The sequence below is a fragment of the Elgaria multicarinata genome, chromosome 2, assembly GCF_023053635.1.
Source record: "Elgaria multicarinata webbii isolate HBS135686 ecotype San Diego chromosome 2, rElgMul1.1.pri, whole genome shotgun sequence".
Lineage (NCBI taxonomy): Eukaryota > Metazoa > Chordata > Lepidosauria > Squamata > Anguidae > Elgaria > Elgaria multicarinata.
Window position 1 is genome coordinate 53,235,633 of NC_086172.1, and position 23,605 is coordinate 53,259,237.

General features: G+C 41.7%; 1 protein-coding gene across 4 annotated transcripts in view; it reads right to left on the reverse strand.

Annotated features, from left to right (window-relative positions):
* RIF1 (replication timing regulatory factor 1) overlaps positions 1-18,444 on the reverse strand; it is a 36,095-nt gene extending 17,651 nt beyond the window's left edge. For all 4 annotated transcript variants that reach the window (XM_063116556.1, XM_063116554.1, XM_063116555.1 and 1 more), the window contains exons 1-17: positions 18,296-18,444; positions 11,680-11,758; positions 11,129-11,225; positions 10,588-10,718; positions 10,414-10,505; positions 9,129-9,318; positions 7,897-7,989; positions 7,666-7,804; positions 5,088-5,239; positions 4,149-4,266; positions 3,268-3,441; positions 3,010-3,120; positions 2,765-2,827; positions 2,218-2,318; positions 1,396-1,482; positions 491-564; positions 10-190 (exon numbers count right to left, since the gene is read on the reverse strand). In XM_063116556.1, coding sequence (XP_062972626.1) covers positions 10-190; positions 491-564; positions 1,396-1,482; positions 2,218-2,318; positions 2,765-2,827; positions 3,010-3,120; positions 3,268-3,441; positions 4,149-4,266; positions 5,088-5,239; positions 7,666-7,804; positions 7,897-7,989; positions 9,129-9,318; positions 10,414-10,505; positions 10,588-10,718; positions 11,129-11,225; positions 11,680-11,758; positions 18,296-18,423 — 2,010 coding nt within the window. In that variant the 5' untranslated portion in view covers positions 18,424-18,444. The remainder of the gene's footprint in view (positions 1-9; positions 191-490; positions 565-1,395; positions 1,483-2,217; positions 2,319-2,764; positions 2,828-3,009; positions 3,121-3,267; positions 3,442-4,148; positions 4,267-5,087; positions 5,240-7,665; positions 7,805-7,896; positions 7,990-9,128; positions 9,319-10,413; positions 10,506-10,587; positions 10,719-11,128; positions 11,226-11,679; positions 11,759-18,295) is intronic.
* Between the last annotated feature and the right edge of the window lie 5,161 nt (positions 18,445-23,605).

The following is a 23,605-nucleotide window of genomic DNA, read 5'->3' on the forward strand; positions in this document are numbered from 1 at the left end:
TCACTGTACCTGGTTAATCCAATCAGTTAATGGGTTAACTACAATACTCCATATTCGCCAGAGATGCTCCTTGTTTTCTAGGTACTGCGCACTTTGATTAACAACTGTGAATACAGACTCACTAAAGGCCAGAGGAGATGTAGGTCCAGACAAAACAAATCTAACAAGACACTCATAGTTCAAGAAAAACCTATTTGAAAAGAGAAAGACAGAAGAAACTGTCAGTAATTTACACCCACTAAATATTGTATTGTATCATCTCCTATTGTAGGCGATTGTAATTTATAGAACCAATTAGGTTGTATTAACTTTGACTTTTAGAGCTTGGCACAGGGGATGGGATATTATTTTTTTAAAGCAATAAAATTTGGTAATACACTATTGGTTTTCAAGAGAAAATTGTCTTTTTTACATAAAGCAGACCCTCTCTCAACATTACTTCAATTCAGATTAGACAAGAGAATAGAAACTTTTGTTCTCGAGTACCTACCTTTCATCTTGAACACAGCATTTCAACAGATCTTCACGAAAGGAAAGCTGAATTAAAAACAATGCTGGCGTTCCCTGGCAAGAAAAGGAGCCATAATCCTTAGCAACAAGCCAGCTATATCATAGAATTATTTCATAAACATCTATTCCACTTTACCTATCCTACTCCATATGACCACCTATGTGTAGGAGTCAACAACTGTGTTCCCCTACATTTAAGCAACAGACTGCTGCATCTATTGCTTGAAACATAGGGGAACTTAACATTCTCTAGTAAAGATTCCTGGGGATTTGGGAAGAGTGTGAAAACAAGATCTCTCTCTCTCTCTCTCTTTAAAGGTAAAAGTAAAGACTGAACCCTTCACATAACAGTTTGTTGGCTTCTATTAAGTATTTCAAGAGTACGTTTACCCATGAAATCTATAATTTCCATATCTCAAAATGGACGGGGGAGAAGAGGTGGAGACAGGTAATCATTTTTCTCCAGAACCTTTTTATACGGCCCAGATGGAGCAGCATTGCCCAGGGGCAAGAGTAGCAGCAATCACCTGGTATTTCTTTCATCTGCCTTCTTCTCCTAGTTCAGAGAAAGGGTCTGGTCAGACCTTACTTCCTATATGAGACAGTGAATCTGTACCTTTCACCTTCCCTTAATGCCTCCCTAAGGCTAAGATCATGAGTTGGCTATGCATAGTAACAAAATCATCTACCTGGGATCTCCCCAAAAGCACTAACCTTTGATTACACAAAGCATGCTTAAAGAAATACATTAGGAATTCTGCCTGCTCAGATGATTTCTGCTCTGGGAAAGAGGTTGGGGTTATGGATGTACAGATGTTTAAGACTCATTTCTTCTTGCACTGGGTTTAAGAATAACCTCCCCCCCAACCCCACAATCTTACTTACATTTAGAAGATCCATGTCAGCGATCTGATATGCTGGTGATCCTAATACTTTTGGAGGCAATTCTTTAATTGTGATTTCTATCAGGGACTAATAGAGAAGAAAAGACATTGTTATGAATCTGAAATAAAAGGTAAAATAGTTAACTGACATCTATACTAAGTCATAATTGCTACTGTGAGAAAGTGCTATTCTTCTTGTTTTAAAGTTATGAGTAACCAGAAAGAAAGCAAGGCTTGCCAGAAGCAGTGTTCTGCAACATGGGAAAAGAGCAATTCTACATCCTAATATTTAGTTTAACAAACTTGATTTGTGCAAATTATTCAGTAGTATGTGCAGTTTAGCAGTGACCCAGTTCATATGTAATGACAATTCATGGGTTGTTTAACCCATGGATTGTTGGGGCTATGCAGAAGCGAGTTAGCATGCTGCCTTGTGACAGCTTGCCACATTCACTTTGTTTCCTAATAGTTCCTGAGTTGTTTCTGAGATGTCAGAACCCAGCACTCTGGTTGAGGGACAAACAACCCAGAGTTTTAACCCAATGGTTTGTTGTTGGGTTAGAACTCTGGGTGATAAACCAGAAAGTAGAAGAGGCAAGCAGTTACAAAGCATTAACCCATGGTTAGTTGTTACATTGACCCAGATCAGTCAAGTGATTTGACTGCTAGAATTTCAGTGATAGATCCAGCTCCTGAGCAAGCTATGTAACAGCTTCTGAGCAAATGCTAACATAAATGCAGGGTTCAGATTACATAGATATGTTGCTTCTTGTGGTAATTTAAAGGCCACACACACAGAGAGAGAGACTATATTAACACTTACCAGTGACTTTAATACAGGCACCTCATTTGACATGACAATGTTTTTTAAGGCCTGCAGCAACATAGTGAGCACCTCTGAACTTTGCCGCTCTCTCTTGCTGCCTAGAAATAAGTGAAACAAAATGAAGCTTATATTAACTGAGATAACTACCTCAGATCCTTAACAGAATTCTGTTTTTTTTAGCAAATAACTTATGGCTACTGTAGTCTATCACCACACACAGGTTACACAAACTACATTGTGCAAGCTGTTTACAAATGGCAGCCTGTTATTCACTGTATTTACGTAAATGTTGTGCCAATTTTGATTCAGTCCTAATCATAACTAAAGAATATATTCAATACTGATAAAGTTTATTCAACATTTGATATTCAGCTTAAATTAAGTTTCTCCAGAGACTGATACTATTGCCTGATAGTTAGAGCAAAGATCTTCAGACCTAAGAAGCATTTACTTTGATGAAGCAAATATGTGCCTAGATTCTTAATTTCGCTTGGCGTCCTATACAGTTTTAATTATACACGAGAATGGAAATATCACTAATTACCTGATTCAATTGCTGCTCTTACAAAACCAATCATTTCCTTCCATATAGCACTTAGGATAGTATCTGCAAGACAAGGAATGCATAAAGGCCAAATCAGCAGAAATAGCCAACACGCAGGCAGATTTTAAGTGTCATTAATAATCAGTTGAAGACCTAGATAACATGTTTAGACTACATGTTTAGAAGAACCTTTTTTACAAGTTGCATAGCATAAAGCAAAACTTTCAGTGTGAAAAACATCTTACCAGAAGCATCTTTTCCAATTGCAATGAAACCATCCTGAACCGCATTTATGAATGTACTGGCGTGCTTAGAGAAGAAGGAAGGACTGGCAATTACTGGGTACTGAAGAGGTTCTAGAGTGGGAAGAGAGAGGACACATTCTATAACTCTGACAAATGACAGAATAAGCCGGCAGTTTAAAAATAGGTAGTACAAGATTATGTTGTGAGATTTTAACTTAATTTAGCCCTTCAAAAATATGTAACCTTGTGAAACCTTACCTAAACTAAGTACAACACTGTTTTCCTTGGCAAAAGTTAAAACTTCTGGCCCCATGAAGAAGTGAAGTAGCATTTCAATTCCTAGAAGTTGAATGGATGGAATAGACACAACTCCACCTATACTAGAATTCAATTTCACCCTTGGATTGGCAGGGGATACGAAAGCGAAAGCACCTGAAATAGAAAGTTGCAATGTTTTTGTTGAATACATCACTCCGACCAGAAAAAAAACTGCTTTGCACACATGAAAAAGCAAAAAGGATATCTAACCAAATGGGGCAGAGGTAGACCATTTTGAAGACTTCTCTATGCCTTAGGTTTCAAAAAGAGACCCTTAACAATGCTGTAATTTAAAACTTTACACTCCTAGCCTGAACACTGTATTTAGAAAGTTGCACCACTTTCAGTGCAATTTAGGATTGCAGCCATAGAATCCTAATAAATTTTAACGCACTCAAGTTAATATTTAACAAAAATAAAATTTAGATCTTTAAGATGAAGTAACTATTTTAGATTAAAAACTCCTTGGGGCAAGGACCTGTCATTTTTCTTTTGTGCAAGCCATGTGCAGGGTATAAAAACAGTAAGAAAATATCCATTGTTCGACTGTTACTCCTATCACATTTGTATCCCAGCCTTCAAAAAGGAGATTGGGCAGCATATCATTTTTAATGTTTTTACTTTTTGTAAACCGCCCAGAGAACTTTGGCTATGGAACAGTATAGAAATGTAAATAATAATAATAATGTGGCGATCACATTTTAACACATGGGGCGATCACATTTTATCTTCACAGTATTGTCAACTATAAAATTGTCACCTTTTGTTTCACACTCACTAATTCTTACTTGGAATGTGTTGGGAAGAAGTTTGCCTCATACCTGATTTCTGTGCAGAACCTGTTGTTACTAAGCTCTGATTAACAGACAACCGCGATGAATTTCCTTGTAGTAGAGAAGCATCTACGCTTAAAGTGCTCTGAATTAATGGTATGCACACCTAAAAGGAAAATCAGAAGCACAGGATGAGGCAGGGAGAGTTTCGGCTATTGGGTGGTATAAAAATGTAATAAATAAATACATAAATAAATATAAACTGAAGTAACTTGACATATTTGGTCTCAAGTGCCTGACCCAGCAGTAGACTTCTGTGCAGGGATCTACTACATAAAATCTATATCTAGCAAATGGGATAATGCATGTCAAAGCACATCCAACATGCCAGGTACTGCACGAAAATACAAATCGGTTCTTGAGAGCTGAAGTACAGCATCAGGGACATAGACTTCTGTTCCGCTTGCAGTTCCTTGATCACAGCAAATATGTTTAAAGCTCCAAAGCTAGCTTGGGTACAATTGTTATCTAGAAACTTACGTTGCCAAGCTACTTTAATTTATGCGAAGTCAGCCTAAACTTTGGTCTAAAGGGGCAAGTTTTAAAAGTAGCTCAATAGTAGCTATTTGGCAACTTTCATTCCATTACTATAAATCCTCCATATGCAGATATATTTGGGTATTTTCCCTTCATAGTTCTATTTAGTTTAGATCATAGAGCTGTATGTTAATAGCTCATATTCCTGCTATTTTAAGCTGAATTAACTTCATTGTGCTCAGCATAAATTCGTATTCCACATTTGATAGGTTTTCAGATTTGACTGGAAGCATAATCATCAGATCCATCCTAAATGCTAGGAAGTGTGAACACTTTCTAAAAAAAATCTGTTCAACCACTTTTCTTGTTGTCAAACAATAGAAATCTAGGGCTTTCATGAAACCTATTGTAACTAATGCTTAATATAAATCTTAAACACAATTAGGTTACCTGTTCAAAGTGGGCTGGGAGTTGGGGTCCGAGCCTCATTAGTAAATACCACCAGACCTCTAGCTTTGTCAGCGCCAGAGCTTCAGTTCTCACATGGATGGAACTCAGTGGTTGCATCAGCAGCTTCAGTCTTTTGGCACTGCACAAGATCTCTTAGGAAACAAAGATTGAAAACATGTTTTGTTATGCCTAATGCAAATCCAAAACCACTTCAATATTTCTCTTCTAGTCTGGCCTCTTTCTGACATCAGATATAAAAATGGGATTGTGGCCAACCAATGTTTCTCAGAGCTGCGATAATTTACTTACGGTAAACATCCATTACAGATGTCTGAATGTCTCCCTCCCATCTGTCTTCCCAAGTGCCTAAACACACCCAGAAGAACTTGAGTGTTTTTATGGTAGTTGCTTCTGGTTCAAAAAGTGTGTTTGTAATCTAAGGCTGTATTAAATCACAGACCAGCAATGCAGGGTGAAGATGGGAAAACGCCATCCCCACTAGCCTTCCCTCCTCGGACATAGGGAAGGTTGGATGCTGCCACCTGTAGACGTTTGGGTCACCTCTGACCAGTGCCATGAAAAAGGCCATGGTCCCAACAGGAAAGGCAGGTGTGGCAGGGGGTGCTGCGCAACGCTGGTCGAGGGCACCCCCACACCGCCTCCAAGCAGTGTCTCACAATCTGTTTTCAAATGGTTCTTAATGTGTCTGGGAGCCAAACTACAATTTATTTGAAAGATATAGCTAGCAGCTACATATTTTTTTAAAAAACTCTACATTAAGTAGAAACTTTAGTATGGGGCTGGAGTGAAAGGGAGCTGTTGCACTCTCCTATAGTCCTGGATTGGGGCTCCTACACCTGGAATTTATATTGTTAAAAACTGGCTCATTAATGCAGAAGGATAACTTTTCAGCAATATAAATTGCAAGCCCAGGCCCTCCAAACTGGATCAGTAACACAAAAGTTAAACTGGATCAGGACAAAAGATTGAAGTTCTCTCCCCCCACCCCCCGCCACACACACACACGCACACACACACACACCCGAAATCAGATCAGGTGCCCTACACTTAAAGAGTAAAAAAAGACATAGCTGCTAGCCAATTTTTAAGTGTCAGGATACATATTAAAAGTTTTCAAGCACTATCAACTTCTGTAAACCTCAATGGGTCTGTTCAGACAATACACTAAACCACTGTTAGGCTGCTAACCCTTTTGCAGCAAATGGTTAGTGTGTTCAAACCTTGGTTATGCATCCATCATAGTTGGGAATATTTCACATGACATAAGCCATGATGTTTAACTCAAAATAGAGAAGCGTGTTTTCTGAACAGAGTCAATATTAACCTCAACATAGCCCAGAAATGGGGAACCTTCAGCCCAGACTTGCCAGGCTAGCCCATCTGGTCTGTAGGGCCTCATGCAAGTCCCCTGCACCACCTCTGAAGGATACAGGGGAGAAGAATCCCCACTATTATCTCCGATAGTAGAGCAGTGGGGATTTCTGTGGGGATTTCCCTGCAAACTTATTTATTGGAAAAGTGTGCTATGTGCCTGCCCCACATCCTCCCTGATTTATGAAGGTGAGAGGCTGCCCTGATCGTGGTGCTAGCTGGAGGAGCACTGACTGGAGACCAGATGATGTTGGGATGTGTGGCCCCACACCCTGACATTACCTGGCCTGCCGAGGGCTTGATGGGAGACTAATCCAAACCCTCCCCGCCACTAAAATTTTTTTTTATTTATTTATTTCATTTTTATACTGCCCAATAGCCGAAGCTCTCTGGGCAGTTCACAATGTGTTCCCCACCTGACTTGGACATTAACCCTAGTACTTACTCATAAGAAGGAAGTGGATTTAAGAATACTGTCTGGAATCGGTTACAGAGCAAGAGTTCTGTAAATACCAGAAAATCTAAGTGTCTTTTCATTGGAGGCAATATTGCTTTCTCTTAGCATTAGCCATATAAAGAGTTATTGCCAGCTCCATGCGACAGAAGAAAGTAATGACAGCCTTGCTAGATAGAGACTCTCCTCACCTCTCCCCACTCCCAAAAGAGGAAACCAGAAGATAGTCAGGATATGGCCTTGCGACATATTTAACAAGATTGTCCAGAATAATACTTAACTTTAAAAAGCACTACGCCAAGCAATTCACATACAATATCCTGCAAAGTCAGTCTTGTAACCCTACAAGGTAGGCCAATATTAATATATTGTAGATAAGTGTCTGAATCCAAGAGAGTAGCTGTTTGCCCAAGTGACTTTGTGGGAGTGGTAAGATTAAAGTCAAAGGCTTCCTGATTTGTAGCTTACTTTCGGCCACAACCAGATTCGGTAACTGTGTAGCCGGAGAAGTAGCAATTGTGTGGAGGGAAAGGTGCATATGGCCAGCACTTCTGGAGTGTGGCACATGGAACTCCCCGTTTTTACTTGTGTACATAAAATGCTACCAGTCTGAAACGGAGAACTTCAGCACACTTAATTAGACTCAATTCACTGAGATCAATTGGAGTTGTTTCCAAAGAGGAAATAGATCACACGAGCATGCAGGATCTTTCCCCTTCTGTTTTAGTGTACCTGGATTTAGAGCAAAGTTATCAATCAAACTCTTCCACGCAATGAACGCTATCTTCTTTATCACTGGAGACCCACTACGAAATCCAAGTTCTTCTAACTGCAACAATGAATTGATAAAGCTTCCACTACGATGCAGCGCCTGGAAGAGAACGAACAGTTTTATACCATTAACAAATCCACACAGCCAGCGCATGTTATTAAATGAAACAAAGGAATTACTCTCCAACTTACTTTGCCAAGCAGCTTTATAAACAGTGGCCACAATTTCAAAACATAAGTCTCATTTTTTGATGAAAACAGCTTTTGGAGTTCTGGAATTATTTTCTGCAAAAGTATGAAACAAAAAAATTATTAAGATCTCCTATAAATAAATAACTTGGAAAGTTCCTTCCCCTACTGACAGCCCCCACAAATCACAATCTGAATTGGCAATGATTTAACTATGAATGTGTTCTTGGGGGTAAGGCAGATAGGTCAATCAACAAATCAGCTCGGTGTGGGGGAAATAAGGGGGAGAATAGGTCTAACAACAGCCACAAACATTGCATGCCCAGAATTATAATATCACTGAACACCAGCTGCTTGGGGAAGGGGCAAGAGAGGGAGAAGACTACAGCCTTCATGTGTCCCTTGTGGGCTTCCTAGAGGCATCTGTTTGGCCACTGTAGAAGACAGAAGCCATTGCTGGACTAGACGGACCTTTGATCTGATCCAGCAGTTCTTCTGATGTTCAACGGTTAACATGATGCCTTGGTTCTTAGCAATATTTACCACTGTTTATTTGACAACTTAACACTGCAGAACAGTCATAAGCAGTAGGAGTGCTAATTTTGCTATTTTAGCTGGCCTGATGGATGTCACAGCAAGTTTGTAAGAAAATAAATAAATAAATCCTACCTTACGGAGATAGTAATATTTCATTAATAATTAAAACAACATTCAGAATTTCCTATAGTAAAAGGGCATGTGTGCCTGCCTATCAGTCAGTCCCATAGTGCCAAGGCCATGAAACCTAAGCATCTGAAACCCGGCAAACATACTAAAGGGGTATGGATCCTAGGGGTATGCACTTTGAGGTTGTTTTTTTAATGCATTAATTAACTTTAATTAATTTAACTGTGACTGTGTGGTTGAAGCTTGAAATAACATCTTCAGTTACCCGGATCAGAATTCCCAAACCAGAGAATAGCTTTGCAGTCAGCATAGTTCTGAATCCAGGGCAGATTAATAGACAGCTAATCTATACAAATTTGCTTGCAGCCTCCTCTGCTGCATGAATATAAGGCCTATTCCTACCTATACGAAGCCAGCTCCATTGGCTAGCGATTTCATAAAATAAAACTGTAAACGTATGTGCAATACTAGTAGTATAGTCATAAGAGTAAATGATAGGCCTCCAAGTATATCTGTGGAGTTCTGCAAAAAAAATAAAAATACATTAAGTAAATGTTTGCCTTCCTTACAGTAGTCATCAGTTCTTCTGTGACAGCTGCCACCTCCTGTTGCTTCTGAAGTAAAAGTGGCATTCCCATCTCCAACGCAGTGGCACCTCTTAACTGTACTTTATGAGCTGAGTGGACAACCAAAGGGATTATCAGCTTGGCCCACCTCACAGCCTGTTCCTCCATTTGGGATGGGGCCTGTTCTATTAGTCTAAATGCAAAAAATACAAGCACTAGTATTAAGACGACAACCACACTAATTGTTAATATTCATCAGAAATACTGCGTATGACTATTAACACAGACTGGAACTCCTACACCAGTAGTTTTAAAATTGTGGTCTGGGTAGCTCTGGAGTGTCTCAAAGTTTACTGGTGTTGGCCATCACTACTAATTTTCCCAACATTGCAGAGTCATTAGATTCTTGGTGTTACACAGAGCAACACTGAGGCCCAACTGGCTAGTTTGCACTCCTTCCAGTGAACCAAGTGTTCACACTCGAATATGTCCCAGAATCCCCTAGGATCATCAGAAGATGAGTCAATATGAAAAGGCTTCCTAAAACCAGAAAGTTGGGAAATCACCATCATAGTCTGTTCCCCACTATCTCACAGTAATACACGTTTGTGATATTGCACTGCTACGGCAACTTACATATACTATTTGCAACATTGGCTTAACGATACAATGTACTAATTACCCAATATATGGTCATGGGCTTATTTAAATAATAGTGGAAGTAATTTTCAAAACACACAACTTGTCATAATTTTTTTGCAAAGCTACACTGTGACTAAGGTCTATTATTCTATTCCAATACTATCAACATTGTTATACCTTCTGGATCACTTAACTGGATTAGGAGGGGGAGGCATGGTGTTGGGTGTGTGTGTTCAGTTCTTCCTGCAAAATCCAACTTGTGTATCTCCAGTAAAAGCATTAAGACTGGTGGGCATGAAGGATAAGGTCTTCTCGGTAGTAGCCCCCGCTTGTATAACTGCTCCAACTGATGTCTGCCAGGCCCCAACATTACAGGCCTGCAAGTAGGGCCTTAAGGTTCATTTAGTTGGCCTATCATTGACTTAGACATTTATTGGGACCTTGTATATAAGGTGCTATATGGTTTTACAGATTTTTAAACACACACACACACACACACACACACACAGAGAATGACTACCAAAAGCACAAGTGTGGTTCAGAATTACTACAGATATACCAACAACGTCACACGGTGATTTTATGGTATAAACAGATCAAGATGTTACTGACCGATATGCTTAACATTTTAACACCCAACACATACCGTATGACAACATTTAGCGCTTCATATTCAACCACCATGGAATGCAAGTCTCCTTTAAGTACTGTTTCTAGCATACCAATAATACTGGGCACCTGAAAAACGAGTGAGATATGGGTAAATAAACTACACATTTTAACCATTTCTGTTTACAGGAGATGAACAGAAGACACTCACCAGCTTCCCAACAACACTCGGAGGAAAGGACTGCTTAGAGATCACCCAAAGTGCTCTAGTGCGAGTGTTTTTGTCCGCTGCCTTTACAGCAACACTGTTCACTATTGAAAGCAACTCCTGTATTTCGACTTCTGTAAGAAAATATAATTTTTCCAAATCTGTTACTCCAATGATCATCACTGTGCATGTCGGCCCTACTTAAAACCAGCAGTTACCTCAGAATGGCTGAGGCCTAAACTAGTCCATCCCCAGCTGTGTTCATCCTCCAGTGGCTATGAACCTAGTATCTAGTTAGGTACACCGTGCTTCCCCCACGTCTTACAACAATGAAATAATGCCATATTTGTAGATCTAGGGCAGGGCAATGAAAAATGCAGAGACAAGGAAGCCATGGCTATTCACTGGGCTCTCATCTCAGAGAATTAGTACATAATACTCAATGAATGCTCTAGCAATTCAGGACTACCACATAAATTTTGGTTAATCTTCCTATAACATTTAGACTTGGATTAATTTTTGAAACAGTTGAAGAAAGGCTTACCACTTAGCAATGAAGCAATCTTTGAATTAAACACGCAAAATCCTAATGCTTGTAAGGCTGCACTGCTCAATTCTGTGCTTTCAGTAGGAATGTATGTCTAAAAAAGAAAGGGAAGAAAAGTTTGAAGTCATGTGACAAGACCTTATTAAACTATTATTTGAATTGTTCATGATTTAAAACTGGTGTCATGTTCTAGTCAGTTAAGAGCAGACGGTTTCTTGATTTTTAAAAAATTCATTACATGCTACATCCAAATGCAAAAGCTAGTTTATTTGCAAGCCACTTCTCTAAACTACACAACAGAGTCCAGATATATTAAGGCTGCTTATTTTTCACACCCTAGCATAATTTTTCTGTAGCAGCTTTAACTGAGTCCCACTAAGACGTGTGCACACTTCTCTGGATGAGGGTCTAGGACCATTTCACCACAGAAGTACAAGAAATGGAGGTATGGTGGTGGTGGGGGGAGAGTGATAGCAGATGGGAGAGGCACTGAGATGCCTACTGAAAATAGAGCAACAGAGGTCAAAAATACAAGTTTAAGTACACACCTTAAATATCTTGCAGAGCTGAGGGAAGTGTTTTCCAACTTCGGCTGCAAATTCTTTCCCTTCCTCACCAGTCAGACGGCTTAACATAGAAAAATATCAACAGGTTTTCCATTAGGCAAACCAACTAAGAAATTTGGTAAATCCTTAATTGTTTAATGGTTTAGCTCAGGAGTGGACAACATGTTGCATTCCCCCACAGACTTTTTGTGTGGTCTCCCCAGTCCCTCCCTCCCTGTTGAATTTGGTGGGGTAGCAAAAAAGGTGCAGTTTGCTTTCAAACTACAGAGTCCACATGTTCCCTCTTAAGATCACTGGAATATAAGAAACTGCCTTATACTGATCCATGCCTTCTTGGCATTCCCTGTGGTGGCACCTCTCTGGAAAAAAACATCCCCGTGCAATTCAGGAGGCAGAAAATGTGATGTTTCAAACCCCCTTTGAAAAGCGCTTTTTCAACCAGGATTTCTCTAGCTTGTAATAATAGCAATTAATCATATGCTTCTCCATTTTACTGCTCCTTCAATTGTTTTGTATTGTTGTTCAAATTGTTTTTAATAGCGTGTTTTAAACGGGGTTTTAAAAATTGGTAAGTGAACTGCTTAGGAATTGTATATTGAGAAGCATATAAGTATTAGTAATAAATAAATAGCTCAGTATTGTCGACACTGACTGGCAGCAGATCTCCAGGGTTTCAGGCATGAATTTTTCCAGACCTACCTGGAGATGCCATGGATTGAACGTGGGACCTTGTGTGTGCAAAACATGTGCTCTGCCACTGAGCCATGGCCCCTAATCTGCTTTCTGTAAGCACGCCACTAAATTTCAGAGAACATTCAGCGGGTAGCACGGCGTTTGGTGGTATATGGGGGGGGGGGGAATGTAGCCCTCCAATCCCAGAGGTTGCCCACCCCAGTTTAGCTAAAGACATGTGGCTCACCTGGCGCCAACATTGTTGTCTTTTCGGTGCCAGGTCAAGACTTTTCTCCTCTCCCAGGCAGTTAACATGTGCTGAGTTTGTTTGTTTGTTAACTGACCCCAGAATAGTTTGTTTGTTTTTAACTGTCCACAGAATAGTTGTTTTGAAAGGATAATGTTGTTTTTATGCTTTTGATGGTTTAAAATTTTGTATATTTGTTTTTAATGTTCGCTGTTTTTAACTTTTGTAAACCGCCCAGAGAGCTCCGGCTATGAGGTAGTATATAAATGTAATAAATAAATAAATTAGTCATTTGATTTTAAAAAATAGGCTGTTGTAGAGTAAAATATATTAGACAACTAAAGAAAAGACTTGCATAAACATTAACACAATGTCAACGGAATCAACTAAAATCATTATTTTGGTTCAATAACACTGGAAACATCTATACGTTTATAAATAAGATACACGTCTATCCCTCAGAATATCCAGTTTTCAATACTCTCTCTTTATCTTTCTCCTAAAAAAGCAGATTACACCACACTTTAGTTCCCCAAAAAGAAGCTGAACTCGGAGAAAGGCTAGGCAGATGACAGTTCTCTAGAGCTCCCATTGGTTTCTAAAGAGAAAAATAGATTTTGGGTGGGTGGATTGAGCTAAAAGAAGCACTACCATTGAAGACAATATCCACTGGCTCAGTTCAAACACATTATTCAACAGTGTGAAAACTCCACTCAACAGTTGAGTTTTTAGGGGGTAATCCCCATACCACATGTTCTAACTCCACTGTTGTGTGACTGTGGGTTACCACAGAGTTGAATAAAATCCACTGCAATGTTTGATTAACAGTTCCTCCACCCTCTCTCCTCCTCCAGTCCTCCCGATGGTATCCCATCAGCTATTGCTGCAAAAAAGCAATCCTGGAGGCTCTCCTAGAGCTTCACTGGCTCTTTTCACCACTCTTGCCCGGGAACACTAACCAGGGAGAAAAGACAACTGAACGCAACAGAAAACTCCACGTAGCCCTTCACACAACAGTTGTGCAGGAACTCTCCTCTGTACAGTGTGGATGTTCTACATGGAGTGTTCCCCAAAAAAGCTCCACTGTTGCGTGGAATTTTTCTACCAGACAACACATTTCACAATGGTGGCGTAAAAACTCCACCATGGAGTTCTAAAACCACCCTTGACTAACGTGTTGGCCAAACTGAGCCACTCTCTACCTCCAACAGTGGATAGTCAGTGGGAAAATGAAGGGCAAGTAAAGGCCGATCACAACAGTAAGCCATCCAAGACTAGGATCCAATAACTTCTATGGGACTAAATGCTCCAATCTTAAACACAGTGGATGTAATTTTCTCACTGAAACAAAAATGTCTGGGTCCCCAAGTTGCTCCTACATTCACATAAGGGGATGGGTGGGAGAGATTTCCTCCAACTCCTTTCCTCCAATTGCAGCACCACACACACATATACCATACCCAGGGATCCCTGAACCATAGGGACATTTTTTTTAAAGGGGGGGGCATTGCAGGAAAGCAACTGAAGGTAGGATCCAAGCTACTGTGTTTAGGATTGGAGTGCAAATTGGACTTGTAAGAATTGCAGGCAACACGACTAATGCTGACTTGAAGACTTAGAGATTGGAAAGGGTGAATATTCACAAAGGTCACTAGAATTCAGAAAAATTAACAAGTGGAATAAAGTAAGATTTCAGAGACATCTGAAACTCATTTCTAGTGTTCATCCATTCTTCACACTCACCCCTTAACACTATATGAGCTGGTGCTTTGGTCAGAGTGCTGGAATGGAACTCAGAGTGCATTGGGCAGTTACTGACTCTCAGCCTAACCTACCTTACAGAGTTGTGAGGATAAAATGGAAAAGAGGAGGATAATGTATGCTCCTTGAGAAAAGACAGGATATAGATGTGAGAAATGTGGTATCTCAGAAATGTGTTACGCACTTACACATACACTTGGCACAGTACGTTGCGTACTGAAGACTCTACTGACTACTCATTTAGAACCAAGACATTCAAGATAGCATACATGATGTTTACAAACTGACTTAAATATGACTGAGCCAGCCCGCCAGCCCACCCTCTTTTCATCTGCATAAGCCTGTCCTGGGTTCTGTTTCTTGGTGTGCTGGAATCTCATCATTGGGTCTGTTCATGTAAGTATCTGTCAATTTGTGGTAAGAAGGTGCTACTTTGCTCATGTTTACTTTAGGCCTATATAAGTCATTTAAGATAGGGACCCCCAAAAAATCAATTAGAAATCAATATGGTGGCCATCTTTCAAAATGGCGGACTCTATCTTAAAATGGTGTAGTTGAGGTGTCTTTTATAAAAGTTTGGTCAAAAAATTCAATGGTACTATTTTAAAGTAGGTATTTTAATAAATTTGCTTAAAAATGAGAAAAATGAAAAATAAGTACTTTTTATTGTAAAATTGTTTCACTAATCAAACATTTAACAGCCCCATCCAATGTTTAAAATATATCAAATTTTTTTATGTTTGATATATTTTATTTGAATACGTGTGCAGTATTTTCCAAATGTTTTTGATGTCCTTGGATGGAGCACGCTTATAAGAGTTGCACCATTAAACACAATAGCATCGCACTGACCTGTGAAATCATCACTTCCATCTCCTACATTTTCAAGAATGGAAGCTAGGTCTGATTTTACACATGGAGATAGCATCAAGAAGCCTACACGGGAGAAAAGAGGACTTAGAGTTCGCTGACATGTGACTGAAGGAAGCCTTGTTCCGAAAAACTGGGCTAGCTTCCTTAGAAATGATAAAAACAAAGAAGAATGTTTTGGTTTGTTAGCTAGAGTAATAGTAAGGGACAAAATGAGTTTTGAGGTTGTAACAAGTGATGGTGGAACACTTTTATCATCATGCTCAAATACTTTCCTTCCATGGGACATTTTTGATCCTAGAAGCTGATGGTTGCAAAATGCTTCACACTGAGGATATTGTTTCTGATGGCGCTGTCGGTTTTATGATCAGAACTGTAGATACGGATATGCTTGTCCTCTCTATATCTTACTATCACTACCTAAAAAGCCTTGGCCTTAAGAGACAGTGGATTTTGTTTGGTGCTGGCAACAGGAAGCGCCATATATCTGTGCACAACATCGCAGGGGTTCTAGGGAAATCAAAGGCTGTTGCCCTAAGAGGCTTTCACACTTTCTCCGGATGTGACGCTATATCATCATTTTCTGCTAATGGAAAACAAAGTGCCTGGAATTGCTGGATAAAATTTGAAGATGCTACAAGCTCATTTCTTGCACTTTCAAACCCTATGCCATATCTAAGCCCAGAACTTCAGCAGAAACTTGAAATTTATGTTGTTCTGCTTTACAGAACAGAATGTGCTGTCATGTCCTTCACTGAAGGCAGGAAAATGTTGTTTACATCAAAAGATAGACTGCTAGAAAATGTGCCTCCTACTGCAGCTGCCTAGCAAAAGCAAATTCTAAGGGCTGCTTATCAGGGTGGACATATGTGGGGGCAGGCTCATATTGCAAATCCGGTCTTACCTCCACCTTCAGAGTGGGGTTGGATAAAAACTGATGGTATATGGACACCACTGTGGACATCTCTTCCAGCAATATGGGAGAGATGCAGAGAGTTGGTCCACTGCAACTGTAAATTAGGATGTCAATCAGGCTGAAGTTGCAAAAATGTACACTGTACATGTGCTGTGTAAGAACTGTAAGGCAAAGTGCTTGAAGTCTACTGACCCAATAAGTAGAAGAACCATTTGATGACACTGATGTCGTATTGTAATATTTAAGTGCCTAAACATCAAAGACAATGATTTCATTTAATTATTTCCTAAATGTAGTTTAATTTATGTATACTTCAATATATACCAATGTTACACGTTAAATTTAGAAATGAGGAATACTGTAATAAGAAGAAAGAGCAAGGGGACAGGAGCAGGCAGAAGAAACATCATGGCCTGCTCCTGTTGGACTCTCTCTCTCTCCTCTCCCCCCTCCCTCCCTCCTGAACTCCTGTTCCTTGTGTGTCATGTCTTTATTAGACTGTAAGCCTGAGGGCAGGGTAAGCCGCTCTGAGAGCCTTTTTTGGCTGAGGAGCGGGGTATAAATATGATAAATAAATAAATAAATAATAATAATTCGTATTTTTGGTTGTTTTCCCCCTATATGAATAAAAAATGATATATTTAAATATTTGATTAGTGAAGAAATTTTACAATAATTTTTTTCCCATTTTTCTCATTTTTTAAGCAAATTTATTAAAATACCTACTTTAAAATAGTACCATTGATTTTTTTGACCAAAAAACGTAAGACACCTCAACTGCTTATCTATGCCATTTTAAAGATAGACTCCGCCATTTTGAAAGATGGCCACCATATTGATTTCTAATTGATTTTTTTGTGACTTTTTTGTGTGTGACTTAAATGACTTACATAGGCCTAAAGTAAACGTGAGCAAAATAGCACCTTCTTACCACAAATTGCTGGATATTAATGTTTTTTTTTATACAAGCAGCCCCCACTATCGTGTTTCAAGGCCCTAACGAAGTTTGAACTTGTTTTAAGACCAACACAGATGGTTAAATGTTGCTCTTCAGAGTTCTCAAACATCCAAATACATGAAATCCTAAGGACACTTAAAAGGAACACTGAATTCAGAGAGAATTACTCCTGAAATAAACATGCACAGGATCAGGGTATAAATCTACCAAGGAATTTAAAAAGTAAACACCCCAATCAAGCTTTCAACGTATTTTAACTGTAGTTGCAGGAGAAACTATTCCCCATCCAGGTATATACACAAAAATGCAGGCAGACACACAAATCTGGGGGCTGAGACCTAGCATTTGTGTTTCTGCGTGCATGAGTCCGAGACTGCTAGCACACACTAGGAATCTATGACCTTCCAGATGTTGTTGGACTACAGCTCCAACCATCTCTGAACATTGGCCATGCTAGCTGGTGTCCAACAACATCTGGAGCATCACAGGTTCCCCACCCTGGTATGTATATATACATATACCTCTCTCACATATATCCACTCTTCACAGGAAAAGAAAATGTGCTCCCAAGAACCGTTTCTAAAAAGAGAGAAGTGTAGAACAATATGACTAGCACCTTCTTTTCCTTTGGGAGGCAACTGTGCCTTAAACTACGCCACAGGCAGAAATTCAACAGGGAAATCGCGCCATCATGAAGTTGTGAGGAGCCTCACCTGTTGAATTATTTAGGCTGAAGCACCTTTACAAAATACATCATTATATCAGAAAAATGCACACATTGAAACCGTGCCAGTATTTACAGAAGTAAAATAAAGGCCAGCCTATTAAACACAAAATAACACCCCACATAGAAACTCCGGGAAGACGAGGGTGCAAATACGAAGCGGTCATACTCTACATGCATCTAACCTAGAACCTTTCGGCCTGATGAGGGCTGAGGCCTACTCAGATGAAGGCTGAGGCCTACTCAATGGCGCAAGGTAAGCACTCGACACATGCCTAGAGGCACCCGCCTCCCCACGAACTTTCACGTTTCCTGGGGCTGAAATGTGGCACTGAAAACAAGCCTTGGGGTTTAATCCAAGACTCAAAACGGATTTATTTTTTTCCCGCGCGAGGGCCGGTCAGCCCCCCACTTGGGGCGAAATGGGGGAGGGGGCCGGATGGGACTCACTTCGTGACGGTGAGCAGCGCGTCTGTCAGCACCTCCGGCGCGGCGACGGGGTCCTCCAGGGTCTCCAGCAAGGGCAGGAGGCTCGAACCCAGGCAGGGCCCAGTCGTGGAGTCAGCGCCGCTCATCATAATGACGACGAGGCCTCGCGGCGCCCGAACCCCCAACCACCTCTTCTCCTTCACCGCTGCCGCCTCGCGCAGCTGCAATTCCCGCGCTAGCGACCCTTTTCTCCCGGGCTAAAATGGCGAAGCGCGGGACTCTCAGCCTTGGGCCGAGCTCCCGCCCAATCAACGCGCGGAGAGCGTGGGAGTAGGCGGGGACTGAGGCGGAGCGCCGAAAGGTCGATCACACCACGGCTGTGATGGCGCGCCGCGCTCCTCCCCGCGAGGTAGAGTGCCGAGTAATCGGTCACTTCCTTCATCTATAAAGCGTGCCGGGTGTCGCCCAGGTTTTTCACGCTCCTCGGTGTCACGGGGGTGTTTGGCTGGTGTGAGTGCAGACGTTTATTAAAGCGGACTGGGTGGTTTGCCTGGAATTCCGCCGCCCCTGTTGTGCGAGGGATTATAGAACTAGCGAGATGTTTGCTGTCTTGGCACGACTCGTGTTGAAAATAGCCCTAACAGAAGTGGGACCCGCGAAAACAGCCTCCCACAACCTCCAGATGTTTGGGACGACAACTCCCAGCATTCCTGACCATTGCACGTGCTGGCCGAGGCTGATGGGAGTTGAAGTCCAAAACAGGTGGAGGGCACAAGGTTGGGGAAGACTGCATTAAAAGTTATCCCTTTCCTTCAGCGATGGGGGAGGTATGATCCTCCAGATGTGGCTAGACTGCAGTTGTAGTCCCTCATTAGCTATGCTGGTTAGGGCTGCTGGGAATTGCGGTTCAACATCTGGATGGCAACATCCACACTTCTATATACTATGCTAGCTGTACCCGACGTAACATACGCCGTTCATCTCTTAGCCCCCCTCTTCTCGGCCACTTCGGCCCCCACACATGCATGCGCAAGGGGTGGTTTAGATGAAATGCTAAACCTCAGTATAATCCCAGCATGTTCTTGTAATGATAAATCACATTTTAGTGTTACAAGAGCAAGCTGAGGCTAGCCTTGGGCTTGTGCGCTTTGCCTTTCCCTCTCCTTTTATGGCATGGTGGTAAGGAAGAGTTTGGAAGCGTTCTGGAAGCGTTCACTTCCGTTTTAGTTTAACCACAGTTTGATATGCTATCGAAACCTGGGCAGGATCTACACTACTGCTTTAAAGTGCTTTATAACAGTTTTGACAACTGTTGGGGCCCAGGACACACTCCATATACAGTTGTCACCACTGTTATAAAGCACTTTAAAGCAGTAGTGTAGATCCGGCCCTGGACAAACCATGGTTTAATTTTCTGACTATGTGACCTTGAGGCTCACCTAGGGTTATTCTTGTAATGCTATGGTTTAGCATTGTGTCTGAATGTAGCCAATAACTTAAAAGACAAAAACCAATTATGAAGCTAGAAAAGTTGTAGGGGTTGTATAGTGCTTTGCACAGAGTGCCACATAGATGCTATAGATCTGTTCATCCTTGGTTCCCGTATATAGTGATAGGAGCAGAGAGGCATGTAGATAAAATCTTCAGGAAAGTAGTCAAGAGGTCGTAATCCCATTTAGTCATCTCCTCTGCTGCTATGAAGAATGAGGTCTTGGGCATGAGGGTGGCTGTGGCATTACACCCCAGAAGTCAGTTCCCAAATGTATGTCTGATGTTTGTAAGTCTGTGGTTTTTAGAATGTTGGCCTGAGTGGGCGGAGTTAGAATGTCTGGGGAGGGAGAAGAGTGATATATAAGGGAAGGACTGAGGGGATTGAGGAGACTTTTTAGGTACTCTTAGAGTTTTTAGCTCTCTGCTTTAGCTCTTGGTGTTTAGAGTACTTAAGTTCTGGAGAATTTGAGGTTCAGTGCAGAGAGTGGTGTCTTTGGAGTGTGGTGTGCACATAGTTGATGTATATTAAACAATACTGATAATAAAGAATTTTTATTTATTTATTTATTTATTACATTTTTATGTAATAAAAATAGCTGAAGCTCTCTGGGCGGTTCACAAAAATTAAAACCACAGTAAAACACCCAACAGGTTAAAACACAATTACGAAATACAGTATAAAAAGCGCAACCAGGATAAAACCACACAGCAAAGTTGATATAAGATTAAAATACAGAGTTAAAACAGTAAAATTTAAATTTAAGTTAAAATTAAGTGTTAAAATACTGAGTGAATAAAAAGGTCTTCAGCTGGCGACGAAAGCAGTACAGTGTAGGCGCCAGGTGGACCTCTCTGGGGAGCTCGTTCCACAACCGGGATGCCACAGCGGAGAAAGCCCTCCTAGTAGCCACCTGCCTCACTTCCTTTGGCAGGGGCTCACGGAGAAGGGCCCCTGTAGATGATCTTAAGGTCCGGGTAGGTACATATGGGAGGAGGCGTTCCTTCAGATAACCTGGCCCCAAACCGTTTAGGGCTTTAAATGTCAATACCAGCACTTTGAATTGGGCCCGGACCTGGACTGGCAGTCAATGAAGTTGTAAAAGGACTGGCGTAATGTGATCTCGCCGGCCAGTCCCTGTTAATAACCTTGCTGCCCTGTTTTGTACCAGTTGAAGTTTCCGGACCGTTTTCAAAGGCAGCCCCACGTATAACGCATTGCAGTAATCCAAACGAGAGGTTATCAGAGCATGGATAACTGTAGCTAAGCTATCTCTGTCCAGATAAGGGCGCAGCTGGTATATCAGCCTGAGCTGATAAAAGGTGCTCTTTGCCACTGAGTTCACCTGTGCCTCAAGTGACAGTTCTGGATCCAAGAGCACCCCCAAACTACGGACCCGATCCTTTAGGGGGAGTGCAACCTTGTCCAGGACAGGGCAAACATCACCTCGCCGGACAGAAGAACTACCCGCTAACAGTACCTCCGTCTTGTTTGGATTGAGTCTCAGTTTATTAGCCCTCATCCAGTCCATTACCGTGCCCAGGCACTGGTTCAGAACAGCCACTGCCTCACCTGGGTTTGATGAAAAGGAAATGTAGAGCTGGGTATCATCCGCATATTGATGACACCTCAGTCCACATCTCTGGATAACCTCCCCCAGCGGCTTCATGTATATGTTAAACAGCATAGGGGATAAGATAGTGCCCTGCAGAACCCCGTGGCTTAGGTGCCACGGCACAGAGCAATAATCCCCCAGCACCACCTTCTGGAATCGGCCATCCAAGTGGGAGCGGAACCACTGCAACGCAGTACCTCCAACTCCCAGCTCAGACAACCTATCCAGAAGGATACCATGGTCGATGGTATCGAAGGCCGCTGAGAGGTCTAGGAGAACCAACAGGGTCGCACTCCCCCTGTCTCTCTCCCGACAGAGGTCATCCCACAGGGCGACCAAGGCAGTTTCCGTTCCAAAACCAGGCCTGAAGCCCGATTGAAATGGATCTAGATAATCCATTTCATTCAAGAGTGCCTGGAGTTGTCCTGCAACCACCCGCTCAAGCACCTTGCCCAGGAAAGGGATATTAGCCACCGGCCTGAGAGAAAGCTCAAGAGTGATTGTGTGAGAGAAAGGAAAACACGTATGTGAATGGGTGGAAGGATTGGATGAAAGGTTTCAAAAAGGTTTTTAAACGTTTTATTTTGAAACAAAGCTTGTGAACTTTTAAAATAAATTTTAATTATTTTGTTTTAACTACCACAAAAATCCCACGTGTTTGTTTGGCATATATTATCTGAAGTTTATACATTTAGCACCCACTCTGACAAAAGTTCACCTCAGCACATATAACTCACAGTGTATTATTTTATATTATTGAAATCCTTCTCCATTTAAACCCCTTTCTCCACATAGTTTGGAAGAAGGTGGTTTTTATCCCTTGCCTCAGGCATATCAAGCCGTGGTGCTTGGCTTGAGCAGGGAGTAGCTGCGGCCAGGCCTGGTGTTCAGAGCCTGTGTCGTGGCAGTGGCCATTAAGGATATCAATAGGATGCTGGTAGATGTTTGTTTGTTTTATGGTGTCTTTAGATACCACCCCTGAACTGAATAGAGGAGTGTATATGCTTATATTGGAGTTTTTTTGATGGTTATCAGCTTGTGTGTGTATTTGTGTATTTGATGGGCTTTTTCCTTTAGATGTGGACAACTTGTGGCCCTCCAGATGTTGTTGGACTACTACTCCCACCAGTATAGCCAATGGTGAGGGATGATGGGTGTTTCAGTCCAGAACATGTTAAAGGCCACAAGTTTCTTCAGATATAGAAACTCAGATAAATTTGTGTCATGAAGTGTGCCCCCTCTGCCAAGGGGAACATGTCCCTTTGTCTGCTTCCCACCCCAAATGATTACTGGAACCATCTAAATACGCAACTATAGACTTTATTAATTCTTGACAGCACTGGATCAGTCAAATCATTTGTTGCAGGATCAGAATCCCCTTTCAGCAACTTTTTCTGCAGGATCCTTGATACCTAGTTGCAGCTTGAGGTAAGTCTCTGCAGGATTGGGATGTATACGCAGAACAATACTGGTAAGTATCTGCTGGATCAGGTTGAAGGTCTACCATGCTGTAGCTGTGGGTTTATAGAGCATAACTCTAGAGCAGTAGTTGTGAGACCTGAAGGACTCCTTACATAATGCTTGAGGTGGTTGAGTAATTGTAGAGTCAGGATTATCTGTTTCCGAGCTTGTTGGAGAATTAGGCAAGTCTCTTCTCATCCACCTGGTCCTGTGGGCTTCTGACTGCACAGGTAAGTATCTCCTATGTTTGCGAGCAGCCCCACCTATGCTGTAGGTCTCTGGCCTTCAAGGAAGCCCAGCTGCTCTTCTCCCCTTCCTCCTATCCCCCTCTTTACCTTCCAGTCTTTATTCCTCCTAGTTGCTCTTTCCACCCACTCTTCCTGAGCCTCCTTACTCCAGCTCCATCATTCCTCCTTCAGGCTTTTATCCTGTACTTCTGTCCCACTTCCTCCTTCTCTGCCCTCAGAGTCCTGGATCCATTTAAAGAGCCCCTGTCCTCATTCCCTTTTCTGCCATTGAACCAGCCCCAACTGTGGCTGGCTACTTCTGCAAGGCAAACAGGAATACCTAGGGCAGCCTTCCTCATCCTGGGGCACTCCAGATGTGTTGGACTGCATCTCCCAGAATGCCCCAGCAGGGCATTCTGGGAGTTGTAGTCCAACACATCTGGAGTGCCCCAGGTTGAGGAAGGCTGCCCTAGGGGATTGTACAATGACCCTTGATGCGTCCTCACAATTTGTCTATAAGAGACAGTCATATCTTGATT